Consider the following 20,223-nt stretch of genomic DNA (forward strand, 5'->3'; position numbering starts at 1 on the left):
GGCATTCGTCAAGCTTGATAAAAAACTCCAAGGTTGAAAAAAAACCTATCAATCATAGTTGGTACAAACTTAGGAGAAATAAGTGTACTATATTGAATCCATAATGTTTGATTAGGACAAGTCAATACCTTATGAGCATTGCACCTTGTAAAAACAAGCCATGGCACATTACAACTTAACAAGGTCAACAAAAATATTGTTGAAGTTATCATAGTCATAAGAAATCTTTCTTGCTTTAGTTTCTTCCACTTTTATTTTGTCGATGATTAAAAAATACTTTCCTATTGAATCAACAATTGATATATTTCGTGCTCTTCTTACAACTCTCAACTAAAATGGATGTGGTAAAATCATGTGCTTTATTTTTCTACAAGCCAATGCAATTGCTATCATACCATATATGGCCTCACAACCTTGTCGGCTAACCCCAGCTATATCACATGCTATTTGAACTTTTTCTATGGATAAACTATTAAGAATATCTATAAGAACATCGTTCAAAGCAATAAGCTAGAGGGCTAGTGTGACGACACTCCCATGGAGACGTCATGGGGCAGGCAACGCCCACCCCGTGGAGCCCAACTCATGAGGGATCACCCTCTAATTGGTAGCCCCACAGCAGTGCGGAAGCGTTTTTGAAGGTAACATGGAATGCGACACATAATGCGTCACGCGCAACGAAAGGTAACACGTAACGGGCAAGGTAACACGACACGAAAATGAGGTAACACGATATGTATATTATGAAGTGCAACGGAGGGCTCCATATCAAGGGTCTCTCAAAATTCCAATCAATTAGTTATGTTTTAAGAATGCCTTTAGAAGCTCCATTTGTTGACCCTCATCTTAGCCTCCACCATCATCGAAAAAGTACCTAATTGTTTATATTGTCCTTCAATAGAAAATGACGAATCTTAATGCTTGCGCACATCTTTTCCATGCTCCACCATTCAATGATAGTGATAGCATTAAAAGTAATTGATATTTTATTTCCTTATAACCCATGGAAGTTTACTTGCACCTTTGCAACTTTGCTTCTGCAATATTCTTGTCCTTTTTTATTTGCTTCAAAAGTGATTTTAATGAAGCATTCTCCTCCTCCAATGTAAAATTTATTTGGGTTTCCGTTGCCATGTCTTGTGCCTTATCTTTATATTGCTTCAAATTTTCTTCAAGTTTATGCACTTTTATTTGTTAATCTCATAGGGCTTTTTGCAATACATTTAAAGAACCTTGGGATTGTAACAAAGATTGATAAGTGCTATATAACATTAATTGATAATTTTGATGCATATAAATATTTCCATATAAGCATATGGAATAACCTAGTAGACCATTTTCACTATCCCCAACAAATATAAGCAATGAAAAAGTGGAATTGAAAGATGGATTTAGCCTAGTACTAAGATCATTAGGATACAAGAAACCATCCACCCAACGATCAATATTTTTCTTTCCCTCTAAACAGTATTGGAAGGCAATTATTGCATCTAGCCCCCATGATTGAATAAAGAGGACTTTGCGATAACATACTCTTCATCTATACGAGCATATTGCAAATCCACCTTTCTCTTACAATTGCTTATGTCCCTAAGTGTTTCCATTAGAGCAAGAGAGAAAATGTAGATTAAGTTTTCATGGGATAATATTGATTTGGAAGGGCTAGAGTGCAAAAGAGAGCATGAAAAATGCTTTTATGCATATGTAATATGGTTAGGCACCACTAGAGAGATGGAAACGACCGTGTTTTAAGAAGGGAGGAAAAAAGTCACTTTTGTGGGATCAAAATTAGTCCACCTCACTCTAATGTGGCAATTAGAAGGGGCAGTGGAGCATTAAGTATGTAACTATCTCTACAAGGTCCCAGATATCACACGTGTGGGTATTAAAAAATATGTGTTGATTTTGAGAGTCTTCAATACAAAAAAGTACATAGAAAATGAGTATTTCAAATTACAATATGATCGGATATCTTTTGAGAAAAAAACCAATTTTTTGTGAAAGTTTTTAAAAAGTCATTTTTTAAGACAAATAAATCCAAGTTGTTGATGTGGCACTTTTGAAAGAGTGGTGGTACCTTCTTGGAGGATGAGCTGATGTAGAGGGCCTTTGATGCAAAAACATATATAGAAAATGAGTATTTTAAGTTGCAATATGATTGGGTATCTTTTATGAGAAAAAAACCTTACTTTTTATAAAAAATTATAAATATCATTTTTTGGAATAAAAATAAATCCAAGTTGTTGATTGGCACTTTTGGAAGAGTAGTGGTCTCAACTTGGAGGATAAAAATTATTAGTTATTAGGGTGAAAAGAAAGGGAGACCCCTCTTCTTTCTAGATAGGGTCCACCATAAAAAGTAGGTGGAGCCTAGAAATGTGGAGAGGGTAGTGGAGAAAAATGTATGCAATGATAACCATTGAAAATAGACTAATCTAAGATTAAGTATTCCTAATCAATATCTTATAAGGCCTTTTCTAAGTCCATATTTTCCCTAATGTCCATTCAGAATCACCAAAAGAGATATGATAATATCCTCCAACTATCCTACAGAGTTAAGGCTTTTGGTCAAAGCCGATACATGGCATACATCATGGAGAACAAAGAAAGTACCAATGGAAAACTACAAATGTACATAATCAATACCAACAATATCATAGACATAGTCCTCCCCCAAGCGTACTAAACTAGAAATAGTACAACAAGTATAGAATCAACTATGATGTGAAGTCACATGAAAGGAAGCACATGAATCAAATAACTAGCACTAAGAGAAAGAAGACCAACCACCAATATCAGAAAACTGTGTGGCATCAAGTGAAGAAATATCCATATTTGAAGTGTACTCCAATGCATTAATCTCCTCAATCTTTACAATGGACTTAATAATATGCATATCATCAAATATCTTATCATTACCTTGCACTTTTCCTTTGCCTTTCTCACACCTATCATGGTGCATCTTATAGCACTATGGTCGTATATGTCCCTAATGCCCATAATAACATAATAATGATAAGTAAGAGATGACTTATGACCGTGGGATTTACTGTGACCTTGCTCACAAGGTGTAGACTTAGACCTATTCTCTACTATGGGTCTCTAATACACTGGCCATAATTGTCTCTAGTATCATTTCTACCTCTAATTGTAAGAGTATGAGAGGCATAAGCTACATCAACATTCTTTCTATTCACTTCCTAAGTAAAGCAAGGCTCCCTCTACATCTAAGCATTTAAAACCATCCTCAACAGCATTAGTGCTAATAATAGTATGAAAAGTATCTCAAGACTCTGGAATAATAACAAGCAAAAACATATTTATGTTAACATCAAAGATGATCTTCTGCAAAAAAAACTAGCTACAAATTGAGTGAAACTCATTCAAGCGAGTAAATATAGGTGTGTCATTTTCATTTGAAGATCCACAAGTTTCTTTAGCTAGTATAAATATGAAGTAGGACTTTGCTCATCATAAAGATTACATATTTTTTTTCCCATAACTATTATGTGTCATCCTCAATCTCAATGCCATTGAAGTATACATGCATAGACAAATACAAAATGATAGTGGACTTGCATAGCTCATCAAGGTCATTCTAAGTGTAAATATTCATATCTTCCGGCTTTATGCCTTTTCATTTCAATAGTTTAACCTCCTTTTGCACCAAAATCTACCATATCTAGGTCTTCCAATGGTTGAAGTTATTGCCATCCAACTTATCAATTTTAAAGATGGCACTATCCCCAAAGGCACTAGAAGCACTTGACATTATGATTGCAAAGCAAAGAGAGAATGGGATACTGTAATAACAACAAAATAGCCCAAAAAATAAGCCAAAGATAAGTGCCACTAGGGGAGAACAACCTAATGTATTTCTTTCCATAAAATAAAAGCACTAAAGGGCTTGATGCGAGTATCTACTCTTAGTAAAATAGCTCAAAACTAAATTTCAGTAATGTTTGCCCATAGAAGTGTAGTAAATAATGAGACAACTATATGGAAATGTCCAAAATAGAGTGCTCCCACTACCAGGGAAGTTCAAAGAGCAACATGCCTTACAATGCAATTAGCAATGTTCAAACAAGAGCATAAAACTCGAAGTACCAAATATTGTTAGAGATCCCAAAAGTGTCTATACATAGACACATCCCAACCACGAGGTAATCATATACATAAGCTAATTGTGAATAAGAGATCTCCAAGCACCTATGAGATCTACCACATGGCAACCAACTCACTGCTCATGAAGAGTGAAGCTTAGTACATAATGTGTTGAGAAATGTGCAATCACACCCACTCTATAACCTCTTTGTAATGAATAAAAAGGCAAAGGATCACACTGCAAATAAAGCCCTAGACTATGCCATATATGCATGGTTTATTAAAACTATAATTGGTGAATATGATTATCCCTTTCCACTTTTTTCCACCTATCAATACCACCTATTGTAAGTCTATAAAAGGTAATCATCACCACACTCATTCTATCAATGATTCTCATTCGGTTGTACATGCATTATGCTTGAGTAATATTAGTTGCTCTCTTTTGTTAGTTCCTATGGTCCATTATGATTGTTCACTTGCTCATTACTGATCCACCCTAGCATGCATCCTCAATCTGTTCACATGGTATCAGAATGGGTCTCAATGCTAATCAATAACTAGGATCATCAGTCAAGTCAAACACGTCATCACAAGTTGATCTTTGGTTCCCTCCTCTCCATGATTTTCTCAACATAGCTACCTACCTAGCTTGGAGACCTAGATCACTCCAACCAGGCCATTCCAGCTCGTGCTTTCTATTGGGAATATCCTCCTCTGCTCCAGCTGCTCCATCCTAGTACCTCACAATGTGATATTGTGCACTCCAAGCTCCAACATTGCAAATATCCCTACCTGCTGCCATTTTCTACACCCTTTCTGGTTGTCCTATCCACTTGGTCTGCATGCGCAAAAATGCTAATGAAGACCATAGGGATTTTGAAGTCTAACACTTGAGCTTCTTTCTCGTCAAGTATTATGTCAAATGACTCACTTCTCAATTCACTGCAACCAAAAGACCAGCCGCTTCATAGAACCCTAAAAGAGGAAGCCATAGCTATTAATACAATATTTCTTCATTCTCTCACTCCCCTTTGGCTCAATCATGTCACCGATTCTCTAATTTTCTCCATCACTCAGTTTCTAATAGAACTACCACATCAAATTAGCAAGGGAATACCAAAATTCAACATCAAGTACAACTAAGCTAATATCTCTTGACACTCATATAGTGTTATTTAACACTAGTGTTTCTTGTGTCCTTTGACACATTCTATTTCAACTCTTTTGCTGATCAAATTTTAGTCATCCACTACTACTCTTGACATTAAAATGGGCCAAGACTCACCTCTAAGCCAATTTAAAGCTACACTCTCAGTAATATGGGATAAAATAATGATAAGCTATTATTAAGCTTGAACTTAATGATAGCTACATTCATCATGTTGATGATTGTGAAACCTTTCAAGCAACATGGTATCGGTTAGAAACTTTATTTAAAGCTCACTCAAAATGTTGATTTAATTATTAAATTTTTTAGGCTTGAAATGAAGAGTACTACTTCCCTTGCAACTCATTTGAATTATATGGAAACCTTGTTAACACAACTTGCATGAATAAACTTGAAGATGGATAAAGATATTTGCATGGGTATACTTCTCAAGAGTCTACCACTTGAATATGATTATCTATCTACCACACTAATCAACATGCCAAAGCCAAAGCTAATGGACATTAAAGCCTTCCTCTTGAAGAGAAAAAGAATATAAAAAACAAAGAAGAAACAAGCACCCTAAGAGGAGATCAACAACTCTATGTTAAGAACAAAGGGAATAATGTTTGTCTATTTTGTAAAAGAACTAGACATATTGAGAAGTTTTTTCATGCTAGAAAAAGATCTCAACGAGTATACCTTCCAATAGTCAAAGAATATGAAGACAACAATGGAGAAGAAAAAGACTTCCGAGAGCAAAGAGATAGAACCCATTAGTTCCTCTTTTGCAACTCATTTTCTAATACTTTTTTAGGTTTTGTATGTGTACTTGCCTAATGTTCTTACGATAAGCTCTTGTACTCATGTAACCTTTGCACTACAACCTCTACATACTTACTGAGGCCTTGTGATAACCTCTAGCTATATATGGTTAATTTTTTCCATATCTACACTTACCAAGGTTCTACTCATGATAGCCTATGTATACTCAAAGTTTTTTTTCTTGGTTATGATTGAGGACGAGTGTTGAGAAATTTGCAATCACACCCACTCTATAGCCTCTTTATAATGAGCAACAAGGCAAAGGATCACACTACAAATAAAGCCTTAAACTAGGTCAAGTATACATGGTTTATTAAAACCACAATTGGTGAATACCAAGGTCCCTTTCCACTTTTTTCCACCTACCGATACCACCTACTGTAAGCCTATAAAAGACACTCATCTCCACTCATTCTATCAACGATTCTCATTCAATTGTATACTTGCATTATGCTCAAGTAATATCAATTGGTCTCTTTTGTCAATTCCTATGGTCCATTATGATTGTCTGCTTCCTCATTAGTGATCCACCCTAGCATGCATCCTCAATATTTTAACGTAATGAAGCATGTTTCCATGATTAACAATCTGTCTAACAAGGGAACATACTAGAGACTCAAATGTCAAAAAGAGATCAATCCGTAGTAATCGATGACTACATGGTGCTTTCGGTAGAGTACAAGATTTTGAGAAAAAACCCCAAATGTTGGGCAATGAGCAAGAGTGTCAAGAGCAAGAGACTAATGCAACCAATGCAAGACATGCCCCTGAAATTGGGTCACAAATTATGGGCTAGACTTGGAGCTTTACATGTTGCCAGCGATCCTCTTGGGTCACTTACCAATGATTGGAAATCCTCTAAACACTGGGAAAGAAGCTAGATAAGTTAGGGAGTTGCTCCATACCTCAAATGGACTGAAAGTTGGAGAAGGTAGTGAGCTATTGCACACCTCAAATGGACCAAAAGCTAGAGAAGGCAAAAAGCAAGCATTGGAAAAGAATGTGTGACTTGCCTTTCCTTTATTATTCCATAGAAAAAAATAAAGCATAAACATGATAATGATGGGCAACCACCACCCACAGTGTACCAAGGGTGTGGGCAATAATTACATGATAAATATAGACAACTAAGCACGAGCAACCTTTAACCCCCAACAAAACTATTTGTTTCAATTGCTATTATTAACTTGTTACCATCCACTCCGTCCAACTCTCACCTTACATTTTCTAACATCATATCCAACCAACATTCGTCTTCATATTTAGCCCCTTAAGTACCACTCCACTATCTCATTCACATATTTCTTTGTATCTTGTTTTTGTGCCACCTTGATCTCTTGATCTAATCCAAAAGCTCATTTTCCATCCCTCCCCTCCTCTAAGCTTCCAAATCACCAACTCAAACATCAATCTATCCTACTCTGGTGTCTTCTTTCAAACATCTTTGAGTTCCACTCTTCTCCATTAACAAGCATGTTGCATGAGTAGAATAGATGCTTACACCTTGATATCAAGACAAACTGAAAGAAAATATTGTCCAATAGACCTATTGATCTAGTGAGGCCCTCTTATGGAATGAACGTTGCCCATTGAGGCAACCAATACTCTAACAAACATAAAAAATCCTACTATACCATTACCAAGATCAAGGGCTTGTGGATTCAACTGTACCATATGTGTCAAGTGTTAGGCTATAGGTGGAAAGATCAACCTATCATCACCATCCTTCAAAGTTAAAGCATGTGGCAAAGAAGCATTGGTTGTCAAACATCGAGTAGATAAACCATGCTTGAAACAATGATGACATCATCACAAGCCATCGAGATTACAACCAACATACCTGTATATACTTTATAAAAATCTCACTAATACAATTGTACAAAGAGCAAATATTAGAAAAGGCATGTTAGGTTTCGAATGCATCCTTGTAGCCGAAGTGAGGTTGCCATGAATCAAAGTGTAAATACACCCAAGATCATCAACACTAGGTTCATAATTGATAAGGAAAACTCATGTCTCTCTTTGCATTTATGATCTTGCCTTAGTTGCCCAATAATAGCAATATTTTTATGTTTCACCCACCATACCTAGTGGCAATGCTCTAACCTTTATTTGAGTGCCTTCCATTCACATATGATTCAGTAGACCCAAGTAACCTTCCAAGCAAACTCTCAACCTTTAATACTTTGCATCAATCCTATGTCCTATTTGATGAGTTTTGAGCTACCAACTTGCCCATGTCATTGCTTGAAATAAGTGGTGGCCTAATCAATTGCAAAAAATCTAAGATAGCAACCAAGTTGTTCCTAAAACATAGACCCTAAATGATCAACCTCCTACCCCATGTTCATCTCTTTATAAAGAAAATATGCAATCCCTCCCTAACATACGACTCCACATTGTTGTTATTCTTATCTATCATAGTGTCGTATCTAAAAATTGGTCTCCATGTTGGACAAGAATTGATTTGATCTATCACATAAGTAAAACCTAGGGTTTGAACACACACACACACACACAATATACTCAAACCACTAGCCTCCTATCCCGTTGGCAATCCATCTCCATGTTTTAAGCATTGCCAAATATTTTTATTATATGGAATGAAGTTCTAAATTCAATGCCTCTTTTCATTCACAAACATGTGCTCATGGATGTGGTATAAAATTAATATTACTTATGTTGATGCTGACATGGATATACACTTCACCTACAACGATCTCACCAAGACAAAAAATTCCAATGCTACTTTTCTTTGGAAATGATCCTATATGTAATATCTTCAACTTTACTAAGCATCAATAGAATCATACGTCTAGAGTGCCATACAATAATTATTTTAGATTCATGAGAATGAAAATGTGAGACTTCAATTAAAGGCATAAAGGAAAAGTTTGTCAAAATCTCATCATAAAACCCTTCATCATAGAAATAGGCCAATTGTTCTCTTCATTCACACCAAAGGTTCTTTTGACAAGGAACATTCTCCTTTATCCTTGTGAGAAAACTATATAAGCAAAAGGCCAATTCATATAGATCCAAAGCTTGCTATAGTTGAAACTCGCCCTAGTTTAGAAAAAAATTGTTCTTCCATAAATGGAACTACACAAGTAGTGTGTTCACCAAAGACTCTGTCGAATCCAACTGGTGCACAATGTGGACCAATCATCCAATGTACATTTAGTACTCATTGTAATTGTCCATCATGGCCACCACACAATAAAATCTATGTTATGTATGCTTTGTACATGCCATATTACACATCACACCACACTTCTTCCACCTTAAACAAAGACAAATTAAGAACACCTCCATTTGAGTTATATTTATATGCTCATAGAGTAGAATTATTCTTAGGTTGGTCTTTTCACTTAGCTTAATACTCCTTATACACGAAATTCAATCCTCTCTATGAGACAAGATACATTTTGATTCATGGGATGGTGAAGAGTCCAAAAATAACTTATTAGTATCCTACTAGCCCACTACATTCTCATAATCATCCAATTCTCTTGCTTAAGGTCAATCATGTGAAAAACTAGGTAGACCATGCTTCCTTCTAAAAGTTGGCTTTCTTTTTGGTGCTAGTTGTGCCTTGCTATGGATTTCTTTTTATGCCAATGGAGCGTAACTAAAAACTTTGTTTTGTCTCTTTGGCCTTTACACCTTTTAAGCGTCTAAAATGACATCTCTCTCTCTCTCTCTCTCTCAATATTGATGTTGTATCTTACTATTGGCAATATACATTGTGATTGAGCTTTCTAAGTAAGGTATGCAACCTCATCAACTATCCACTAATACTACTACACTACATTTCACAAAAATGAGCATCCTTATGAAGCATTTTACAAAAACAAGCAACCTTATGTTGTCACTACAAAGAACACAATAAAAAAGTAGATCCCATCCATTGCTGTGAATATTAGGTTCATTGTATGATATACATATTATGCATGCATGTCTACAACATGTGCAATGACTTTTTTGGGGAGGGGTGTGGGGTTGGAGGTTGGTTTTTCCACACAACTCTTATAGAAGGTATTTGTGAAGTATGCTGAAGACGGTGAAAAGAGACACTAGGTTAGTTTTTCAAGTATCTAAAAGGACTAAAGTGCTTATTTTGATATAGGCCAATGAACACTATAGTATCCTTCTTACACTCATAAGTAGCAGGAACCATCAAGAGAAATCATATAAAACAACTTCCTCCATTTTAAGATTGGCATTCACCTGCTGAGATAACCCTTGGAATTAAAAGGGTGTTCCACATAGATGAGCATGAATCAAAGCAACCCCGCTTAAAGCATTACCTTAAAGCTGCAGTTATTGATCTTCACTCTGTTCCTGAATGGAAGAAATTATTACTGCATTGTTAGACAAACAGCTTGTAGGTTTGTGCATGCAGTGACATCAGACCAAGATCGTACATGAAGTTACACATAGTGCAGAAGAGTATAACACAGGTGCAACCACATACTTATATGAATGGTTTACATACCTACGTTCTACATTACACAAAATATTGCAGGTCTAACAATCATTCTGCCTAATTCTTCAGTATCATGGAAAACTATTCAGCAAGCAAACATGTAAATGGTTATGTTTACCTGCATGTCAGATGTCCAAAGGGTCAGATTGTCACGTAACAGCTGCATAATCAAGGTGCTGTCCTTGTAGGACTCTTCACCGAGTGTGTCAAGCTCTGATATAGCTTCATCAAATGCCTGAGAGAAGAAAGGCCACAATCCTCAGAAGGTGATTTCTCATTGCATCTAGCAACCAGAAAGGAATATCTTCATCTGTAAGCTCACATGTTTTGCAAGGGTACATGCTCGATCAGCAGAGTTCAAAATTTCGTAGTAGAAGACTGAGAAATTCAGAGCTAGCCCAAGCCGAATTGGGTGCGTAGGGGCAAGCTCTGCATCAGCAATATCCTGTGTCCACAATCGAAGGTATTGAGTTGCAGTTCAAGTACGTATGACAAACATTTTCATGCTTTTATTTCTGAAAAGTTCAAGAGGAAAGCAAGTGGCTAGATTTCCTATGTTTTTGGTGCAGAGATTCTCAAAAGTTTTTTTAAAACCCCCCTCAAAAATGATAAGGTTCCAAGCAGGTAAGTACCATATGATGAATGGTGAATTGCATGAAACAAGATACAGAACTCCATTATTTGTCAGATCATCTCTTGCAAAAAGACCTTGAAATAGTTCATAGATTGCTAACAGCAAAAACTTAGAGCTTCAGTCACATGCAGAACATCAACCAATAAGCATATTTAGTTAAGAAGAAGTTAAGCTTTTCTTGGGCCGTATTGCCCCAAATTGCATGAATTCTATGCAAGATGCCAAAAGGATTGCTAATTGCTCTCCGCTATGTTTTGAGGGCGATGGCTTAGAAAACGCAAGGCAAATGTAATGAAGAATGAAAGGAATCACTTCATGCTAAAGCCAGTTCAAGCTTTCTCACAATGGTTAGGGAATGGAAAATGTCTCCTCAAACTCACAAGTTCTGGTCACAAATTTTGCAGAAACATCAAGAACACATGTTTATAATGGGGATCAGAAACAGTGATAGCAGAAAAAAAACTCAGAAGAAGGGCCAAGGGCCAAGCTATGCCTTTTTTTTGCCCTTGATTCTCTGTGCTGTTTTCAACTTGTAGAGCAAAAGCAACCACTCTTTGTATTGGAAAGAGAAGCCTTTTTGCCCCATTTGGCAGGCCTTTGTTATCACCATCATAACAAAAAACAACAATGATATAAAAAACAAAACAGAAAATAATGTGACCCTCTGAACACATACAAATGAAAAAACCCTTAAAATGGAGAAAGGAAAACAGAAGACAAGAATAAAAGAGAGGGCGGGCAATCCAAATACCTGTGCTAACTTATAGGCTGTCATGGTGCTGTCTGCTGCCTCCTTTCTCTCAGCCCCAGTCTTAAATTCAGCCAGATATCTATGGTAGTCCCCTTTCATCTTCAGGTAGAAAACTCTAGACTCCCCAGAGGAGGCTGCAGGGATCAGATGATTATCCAGCAATCCCAGAATACCGTCACACATGCTGTTGAGTTCCGCCTCGATCTTTGCCCGGTAATCCTTGATCAGGACCACATGGTCCTGGTTTCCTTTGCCCTCCTCCTTCTGCTTGATGGAGGAGATGATGCGCCATGAGGCACGGCGCGCGCCAACCACATTCTTGTACGCAACCGACAGCAGGTTCCTCTCCTCCACCGTGAGCTCCTGCGTACCTGCACTCTTGGCCACCCTCTCCATGCACTGCACCATCTCCTCATACCTCTCGGCCTGCTCTGCCAACTTGGCCATGTAGGCGTTCTCTTCCCTGGAGATCAGCTCTGCCATGGTTGTGCTTACTGTGAAAGGGGGAGAGAAAAATGGCTGCTATATGATTTAAATTTTTGCTTCTAGATTATCAATTCTACTGCAATCATGGCTTGTTTGATGCCGAGTTTGCTTCCTGTAATCGATTTGTTGGACAGGATTGGAGCTTTTGGAGAAGGGTAAGGGGTAATTTTGAACAAGGGAGAGGGTTTTCTACAGAAGAATGCAGGATGTGCCATGAAACAGAGGCGCCAGAATGCATGGGCTGAATGGGAGGGGAGGGAGGGAGGAAGGGAACGAATGCTTTTTGGAGGACAAATGCACGGAGGGAGAGAGAGAAAGAGAGTACTAAGAGTCATGAGAATAATAACTACCTAGTACCCCGTACCATATGAAATAACATAAAAACAATTCGGATCAGATTTACACACAAGCTATACACGTATTGGAAAACCTAAGCTATCACAATCTATCTACATCTATATATTACTCTAGAATTGAAACATATCCTATGTGGCATATGCACAGACTACTCTCCTCTCTCCCTCCCTCCCTCCATATCTCTCTCTCCTTTTTTCTTTTCTTCCTTCTCTCTATCTCTCTTAGTTTTTTGCTCTCTCTCTCTTTTCTTCTCTTCTCTCTCTCAAGTCTTTTTCTCTCACTCTCTTTTCTTCTCTTCTCTCTCTCAAGTTTTTTTCTCTCACTCTCTTCTCTCTATATATTTTGCTATCCTGTCTTTCCCCCTACCCCCTATTTTCTCTCTCTTTAAAATTATATCCTCTCTCTCGTCAAAAGCTATGTCAAAAAAAGTTTTTTTTAATTTTTCTTTCCTCTTTTCCGCCCTCTCTTCCTCCTTTCCTCTTTCTTCTTCTTCTTCTCTCTCTCCCCTCTTTTGCCATTTCCTTCTTCTTCCTCTCTCTCTCTCTCTCTCTCTTCATTCTCTTTTTAATTTTTAAATTTTTTCTCTTAAATTTTATCTTTCTTCTCTATAATTCTCTCTCTCTTCATATTCTCTCTAATTTTTATTCTTTGCTCTCTCCTTTTTTTCTCTCTCCGCTTTTCTTCTTCACTCTATGATTCTCTCTCTGTGTTCATGTTTTCTCTTCTTTTTCTTCTTCGTTCTCTCTCTCTCCTTTTCTTCTCTCTCTCTCCCCCCTCTCTCTCTCTCTCAAAGTATGTGCAAATCTATGTCAAAAAATTAATTTTAAAACTTTAAAAATATTTAATTAAAAGAGGAGAAAAAAAGGGAGGGAAGTTCAAATTAAAAAGTTTAATTTAACTAAGAGAGAGAATTTTTATTTAAAAAGGAGGAGAAAGAGACATTTGTGAAAGGTTTGATTAAATTTAGAGAGAGAGAGAGAGAGAGAGAGCGTACACTTGAGAGAGAGGGGGGTTTAATTTAAAAGGGGAGGGGGAAGAGAGAGAGAGAGAGATTACACGTGTGAGAAAGGGGGTTTTAATTTAAAAACTAGGCCTCCGTGCCTAGACTCGCCCCAGTGTGAAGTGCTGCTATATCTGGCTGGGAGCTTGTGACCACGGAGTTCTCATCATCAAAGGAGAGTCAAAGGCCGGTGGAGACCATAATAGGCTATGGAGCGAAGGTGGGGCAGGCCTGGGCTTGAGTGAGATTGACCGCTTGCAAGGCAGAGGCAGGCCTGTGTCTTGGATGCTGTTGCTGTTGCTGGATGGAGAGAGCATCGGTGGAGTTCGAATTGGTGTGCCACAAAAATCTTCAAGCTCAGGTCGAGGCGCAGGTGTTCATCCTTGGGTAGAGCTGTGAAGCTCCTTATATAGAGGAGGAGGGTCGAGGGTCGAGGAGGGCACTGGGGGCAGGTCGATGATTGAGGCGGGAGCAGGTCAAGGCGCAGATTGAGGAGACGCAGGTCGAGGCAGTGCGCAGGTCGAGGCGGGCAGGTGCTGTCATGGCACCCGCCCCCGCCATCGTTCGTGGGGAGGCTGGGGACTGCCATGTGGCAGCAGCCCCCGACCTCCTCTTAATATATAGTAAGGATGGAAGTTTGGGAAGGGGGTAGGTTCAAGAAGCCCTTCGGAGGTTTGGGACTCCCCGAACCTAAAAGAAAAATACTATAGTAGTATAGATATAGTGTGCTCCTAAAGACTTCACTTTGCCGAGTGGTGAAGTTTCACTAACAATAGGTCTAGAGGTTCATGACATTCGAAAAAAGTGTCAGAGAGTGCCATCAAAAAAATGTCAAAGGCAGTAGGCATAGACACATCTATTGCCAATAACATGAGCTTCACCAGGTGGATAGCTAGATTGGAGTGTGGCTACTACAAAGGCAAACCAATTCTCAAGCCCAAGACTTTGGTCTTCATCCCCATCTTCCTAGGTTAGTGTTTTGAGGTTGAGGTTGTGCGTTTCCATTGGATTTGATGATGATAATGATTGTAAAAATTGCTTAGCTTTTGTTGACATTGTGCATGTCACATCTCAGATTGCATGCAACATAGGGCTCGTGCTGTCCTCTCCAAGATTTTGACAAGCTAGTGTTTCATTTCAAACCTCCTATTCAATACAACCATGTTATGAGTCACAATGTGAGAAATTGAAATTTATTTTGTGCATAGGTGAAAAGTAAGTTGTGTGCTTAGCATTGCATGCTCGGGAATCTTTATCAAATACAAGTAGTCCTTCTAAATATCTGCGATGTTAAGCTCCCCTCCCCACATTTAGAATGAGAGAGAGAGAAAGAGAGAGAGGGGGGGGGGGGACTTGGATAGTACTATCACTTCATGTGAAAGTTACTGTTTTAGAACGGTAACTTTCACATGTATTAAAAGCATTCATCATCTTATTTAATTTAATAATACACAATCAGTTGTACAATAAAATTAATAAAGGGCCTCTTCCCCACCCCCTAGCCATAAGGAGTTAGATTATATTCAATTTCAATATAAGAGTGCCATAGATTTTATAATATTTACTTAGGCGTTTGATTGAAAAATACAAAATTTTTAGTATATCCACAACATGACACTTTTTCACTTGCAAAGTAACATAGCTTGGATGGAAGTGAGGCGGACAATATGATTCCAAATTTGACCACTCTTTGTACCTATGGGATTTTCCTAATCCATCTTTAGACTTTCAAAATTTCAACATTTGACTATGAATTTGTATTTTTGTTAACATAGGAGCCTAAAATAACTCTAAAAATTTTCTACCTCTCATATTAAAGTACGTAAAATAACTTTGAAAATTATATACTTCTCACATGGGTTTTAATGGCTATTTTTGGGTTTGTTGTCTCATCCTGCTATATTTAGCCATTGCTACATTTTGTAGCCACTATTTTTTTAAGACTATTATTTTTTGTAGTTCCTCATTTGGCCTTCCCAATAGCTTTCTCTTTGCCTTTTGACATTTACCGTTAAATTTTAAGCTCTAGCTTGTTATCATTGCTATATTTTGTAGCCACTCTTTTCTAGCCTTCCAATGGGTGCAATGCATGGCATGGTATGCATGTTTGCATGCTAGCCATCTAACCCCATGGCCATCATGCTATCGACCCAGGGATCCTTAGTAATCTTACTAAGCAAATGCATCACAAAATGCTATAGTTTGTTAACAATGGAATTATAGCATATGCGTTAGTTTCCCATCTTTATTCCTTTGAGTATTGAAAACAAGAGCATACTAGCCAAATAAATCCTTGAGCCTTTTGATCCTTTTGAGGAAACTCTCCATGATTTACCCTTACAAATGCATATGTTTTGATATCACTTACTTATGCAAATAACCAAATTTTGCTTCATTGATAATTGAGTGGCAAGTACATGCTAGGGCTCCTTTTTGGTAATCTTACTTACCAAATGCATTAGAGAATGGTATGTTATTGTTGACAAATGAATTACAACATGTGCTTAAGGGTGCTACCTTCTTGATTCCTTTGTAGATATACATTATGCTTATGTGGAGTTGTAGCATTGGTAACAATAATAGATGTAGCCATATCCTGCCACTCAATATGACATTCCAAAAGCCGGTTGTGACCAACATGTGGTGCTTCATAAACTAATACTCGATAGTTGGCCCCATGCAACTTACCTTTGTAGCCAATATTTGGAATAAATTATTATGTCATGATGCTTATTAAAATATATTACTATTGAAAAATCACAAAACGATATCTTTTTCCAACACAATCATGAGGTGCCCAACTATTATGCACAAAGATAGAAATGATCTTTTGAGGTGCAAGGCTCCATATGCTTTCCACCATGAGTTTTCAAAAGGTGGTTCTGTGTGTGTGTGTGTGTGTGTGTGTGTGTGTGTGTGTGTGTGTGTGTGTGTGTGTGTGTGTGTGTGTGTGTGTGTGTGTGTGTGTGTGTGTGTGTGTGTGTGTGTGTGTGTGTGTGTGTGTGTGTGTGTGTGTGTGTGTGTGTGTGTGTGTGTGTGTGCGCGTGCGTGCGTGCGTGCGCATGCATGTGCTTGTATGTCCCATGAATGCATGCATGTATAGATATTTCTCTCTTTAGCTTTGCATATCTTTTGTTCACAATACTTGATAGTTTCATTCCTAGAGGATGGAACAAGCTTTGCGTCCTTTGTTAAGGTAACCTATTTGACAATTGTGTAGAGTATGGTTAAACTTGACAAGAGTTGAAGACACAATGCTAGGCTTCGTACTCAACTACGAAGCTTCCAATTAGGTCTTTCTTCCTTTATTATTGAATCTAGTTATCTTTGAAATAGATGGTTCCTTCAAAAAATCCAAATCACACAATAAGTATTTGATGAAGTAAGCATATCATAGCATAGTGAAGTTAAGGGGAACTATATTCAATGTGATTTGGTATAGCTATCTAACATAATATGTGTGTTTTTTTGCATGTTTGATGAACATTGATTCCAATTAGATCTTTCTTCTTTCATTATTGAATCTAGTTATCTTTGAAATAGATGGTTCCTTCAAAAAATCCAAATCACACAAGAAGTATTCGATGAAGTAAGCATAGCATTGCATAGTGAAGTTAAGGGGCACAATATTCAATGTGATTTGGTATAGCTATCTAACATAATATGTGTGTTTTTTTGCATGCTTGATGAACATTGATTTCTTTGAAATTCACGATTTATATCACTGGACTTGGCTGATTTTATGTGTTGTAAAATCCAATTTTGGGTTTTTATTTACAAACCCATTTGTGCACCTATTACCGTATATGAAGGTTTAGAACCCTCATGTAATGATAGAGACATTTGACAATGATGCTCCTAAGGTTGTACTGTCTACTCCATTGAGACATAAATCAATGTTAGGCATGCCAAGGAGATAACAAGAGGCAAAGCCATAGACTGAGCCTTGACTGTAGTTTGCAATAACAGTCGAAAGGGTTGTGAGATGAGTGTCACCCTCGCACACAAGTTGCAAAGCTTGTGGCAATAGGTTGAGGAATGTTGCGATGGCCACAACAATGTTGCAACTCAACTATAATGTGTAGCCAAACAAGACAATTGTTGGAGAGTTGGAGTAGACGTTGCACTCCAAGGCTTGCTTGACATTGCTTCTAGCATACAAAAGGACACAAGTGAGAAGTATTGTGAGATAGGGGCACGTTATGGGGTGGAGTTGAAGGATTGATGGTGTGCCCTGCAAGTTGCAAATTGCTGCCCCAATCCTTGCAACCTCAAGTTGATAAGTTTGTGACCGAGGTTGCAAACTTTAGGTCATATCTAGGCTATTTGAACACAATCACTATGAGGATCGATAATGGTACTACTTCTACAATGTCTAGAAATTCTATCCATGGTGTCATTCACAATACATGTCATGTTGTTGGCAATAGTAACATGATTGTTAGGCCATCTAGATTTTAAGCATTAGCTTTTGGTTTGAAGAATTAACTTTAGGGATGTTTTTGGTTGATTAATCTTCATGGAAAGGACTTACTATTTTCATGATTGCTTCTACATGATGGAGTCGCTTTCTTTACATTTGCAACTCCTTTCATTTGTGTTTCATTTGTATTAATTGTTAAAGTTTTCAAAATGGCTCCTTCTCTCTCTCTCTCTCTCTCTCTCTCTCTCTCTATGTTATTCTCATTTGATAACATTGTTGTACTTTATTTTCTTTTTTTGATAGATCTTAATCTACCCCTAAATGGTACCAAATGTACATATGCTATCAAGGGAGCCCATGCTACAAGTCCATAGACTTTGGTTGAACTCCACAAGAGTTAGTCAAAGACATAGTACAAGACATTGCACTTAGATGCATAGGATTCACTTAGGCCTTGCTTCATATTGCCATTCAAACGAGAACCTTGTGTCCCATCATGTCCATTCCTCTCAAAACAACTAGTCAGTGCAACAACTGGAGCTCATGGAATGTCAATTCCTATCAATAACATAAGTTCTCATGGTGGTATTGATATTCAAATGGTGAATGTATCCATGCTTGCAAGCCAAATGCAACCACTATCGCATAGGAGTGGCACAATGCCATGTATTTTTGAAAGACTGATTCATGTCCCTCATTTGGCTAAACTTTTAATGTCTGAACATTCAAATGGTGGAGTACCTTCACTTCAAGATAACCTTCCAGCAATTACAATTCATCCAACAATATGTGCACTTCAATTGCATGATCCTAGGGCTCATAGCCTTTTGGAAATGAATAAATTGTGTTCCTACTATCATGCAAAGATTTGGAGTTGTGAGTCTAAGTCCATAGATGGTTTAACAATGGGAAAGTATTGTTGTTAGAATGGAAAAGTTTCTTTGCCGATTGCTTCAAGCTCCACTAGAGCCCTTGCAAAGTTTGTTTCTTCTTGAAGAGCATGTGCATGGTGCTCACTTTAAGAAAAACATCTGTGCATACAATGCTACACTTGCTTTTGTGCCATTGGGTGTTGACATAGATGAGTCCTTGCTTGTTGGACAAAATGGTTACACCTTTTGTGTCCATGGTTTGATTTATCATCATATTGGTTATTTGGTGCCCGATGCCTGTTACCATATAGGTCCTAGATTTGCACAATTGTACGTGTATGATACCAAGCATGAGCTTCAAAACATGATGAATGTTATGCCAGATCTTAACCTTAAACTCTTAGCATTTCTCCAACAAATCATGCATGCACACAATGTTTATGGTCATGCATTTCATTCATTATTTGAGATCTTGCTTCAAAACCCTGCCAGTGGAGTTGAGAATGACTAGTGTAGAAGTTTGAGGCACCTCGAGATAGTACTTTGTGCTTGCTAATAATGAGTTTGCTATCATAATGCGTGGGTAGGGTGATGATAATACCTTGTTGCATCATGACATAAAGGTGCATACGAGGAATGGAGCCTTCATCTCTATATCTAACCTACATAGAAGCTACATGCCATTACTTTATGTTCTATGATTGTTATAGTAATTCATGGTGGATGCTTATTGCAATATAGAACAATCTAGGTTGACTTAATATAATCTTAATTAGTCCAATTTGTGTGTGGAGGTCTTTTTTGGCCTTGTTGATATGGTCACCAAAATTTTTTGAGACTATTGTCACTTGCAACATGCATGGTCAATGTGGTAGTCGAAGACAAAATAGCCTGTGTATGGTGGATGGCAAGAGCTTGTAGCATTACTTGCAAAGCTTCACAAGTGCCACTATGGATGATGAGAAAGGTTACCTTTTTTACATGAGAAGAAATGATGGCAAACGAGTGATGGTTAGAGGTGTGCTCCTTAATAATCAATGGGTGGTGCCTTACAATCCATATCTTTCTTGAAGATACAATGCCCATATCAATGTCAAGGTTTGCTCTACCATACCTATTGTGAAATATCTTT

The 20,223-nt window shown here is 37.7% G+C and overlaps 1 protein-coding gene across 3 annotated transcripts; it reads right to left on the reverse strand.

Annotated features, from left to right (window-relative positions):
* Positions 1 to 8,983: 8,983 nt before the first annotated feature.
* Positions 8,984 to 12,735, reverse strand: LOC148038206 (14-3-3-like protein). Of its 3 annotated transcripts, none has more exons than XM_087669899.1 (5): positions 11,954 to 12,735; positions 10,891 to 11,013; positions 10,687 to 10,803; positions 10,390 to 10,423; positions 8,984 to 10,312 (listed from the first exon to the last, which is right to left on the reverse strand). In XM_087669899.1, the coding sequence occupies exons 1-4, from the start codon at positions 12,434 to 12,436 to the stop codon at positions 10,403 to 10,405; spliced, it is 744 nt and encodes a 247-aa protein (XP_087526025.1). In that variant the 5' UTR covers positions 12,437 to 12,735; the 3' UTR covers positions 8,984 to 10,312; positions 10,390 to 10,402. The 3 variants fall into 3 exon arrangements, with proteins under 3 accessions (XP_087526025.1, XP_087526024.1, XP_087526020.1); XM_087669898.1 differs by having other exon boundaries at positions 8,984 to 10,309; positions 11,954 to 12,734; XM_087669894.1 differs by having other exon boundaries at positions 8,984 to 10,423; positions 11,954 to 12,734.
* Positions 12,736 to 20,223: the final 7,488 nt, after the last annotated feature.

Source organism: Lygodium microphyllum, chromosome 3 (assembly GCF_053477565.2).
Source record: "Lygodium microphyllum isolate KBCC chromosome 3, Lygodium_microphyllum_v1.1.10, whole genome shotgun sequence".
Lineage (NCBI taxonomy): Eukaryota > Viridiplantae > Streptophyta > Polypodiopsida > Schizaeales > Lygodiaceae > Lygodium > Lygodium microphyllum.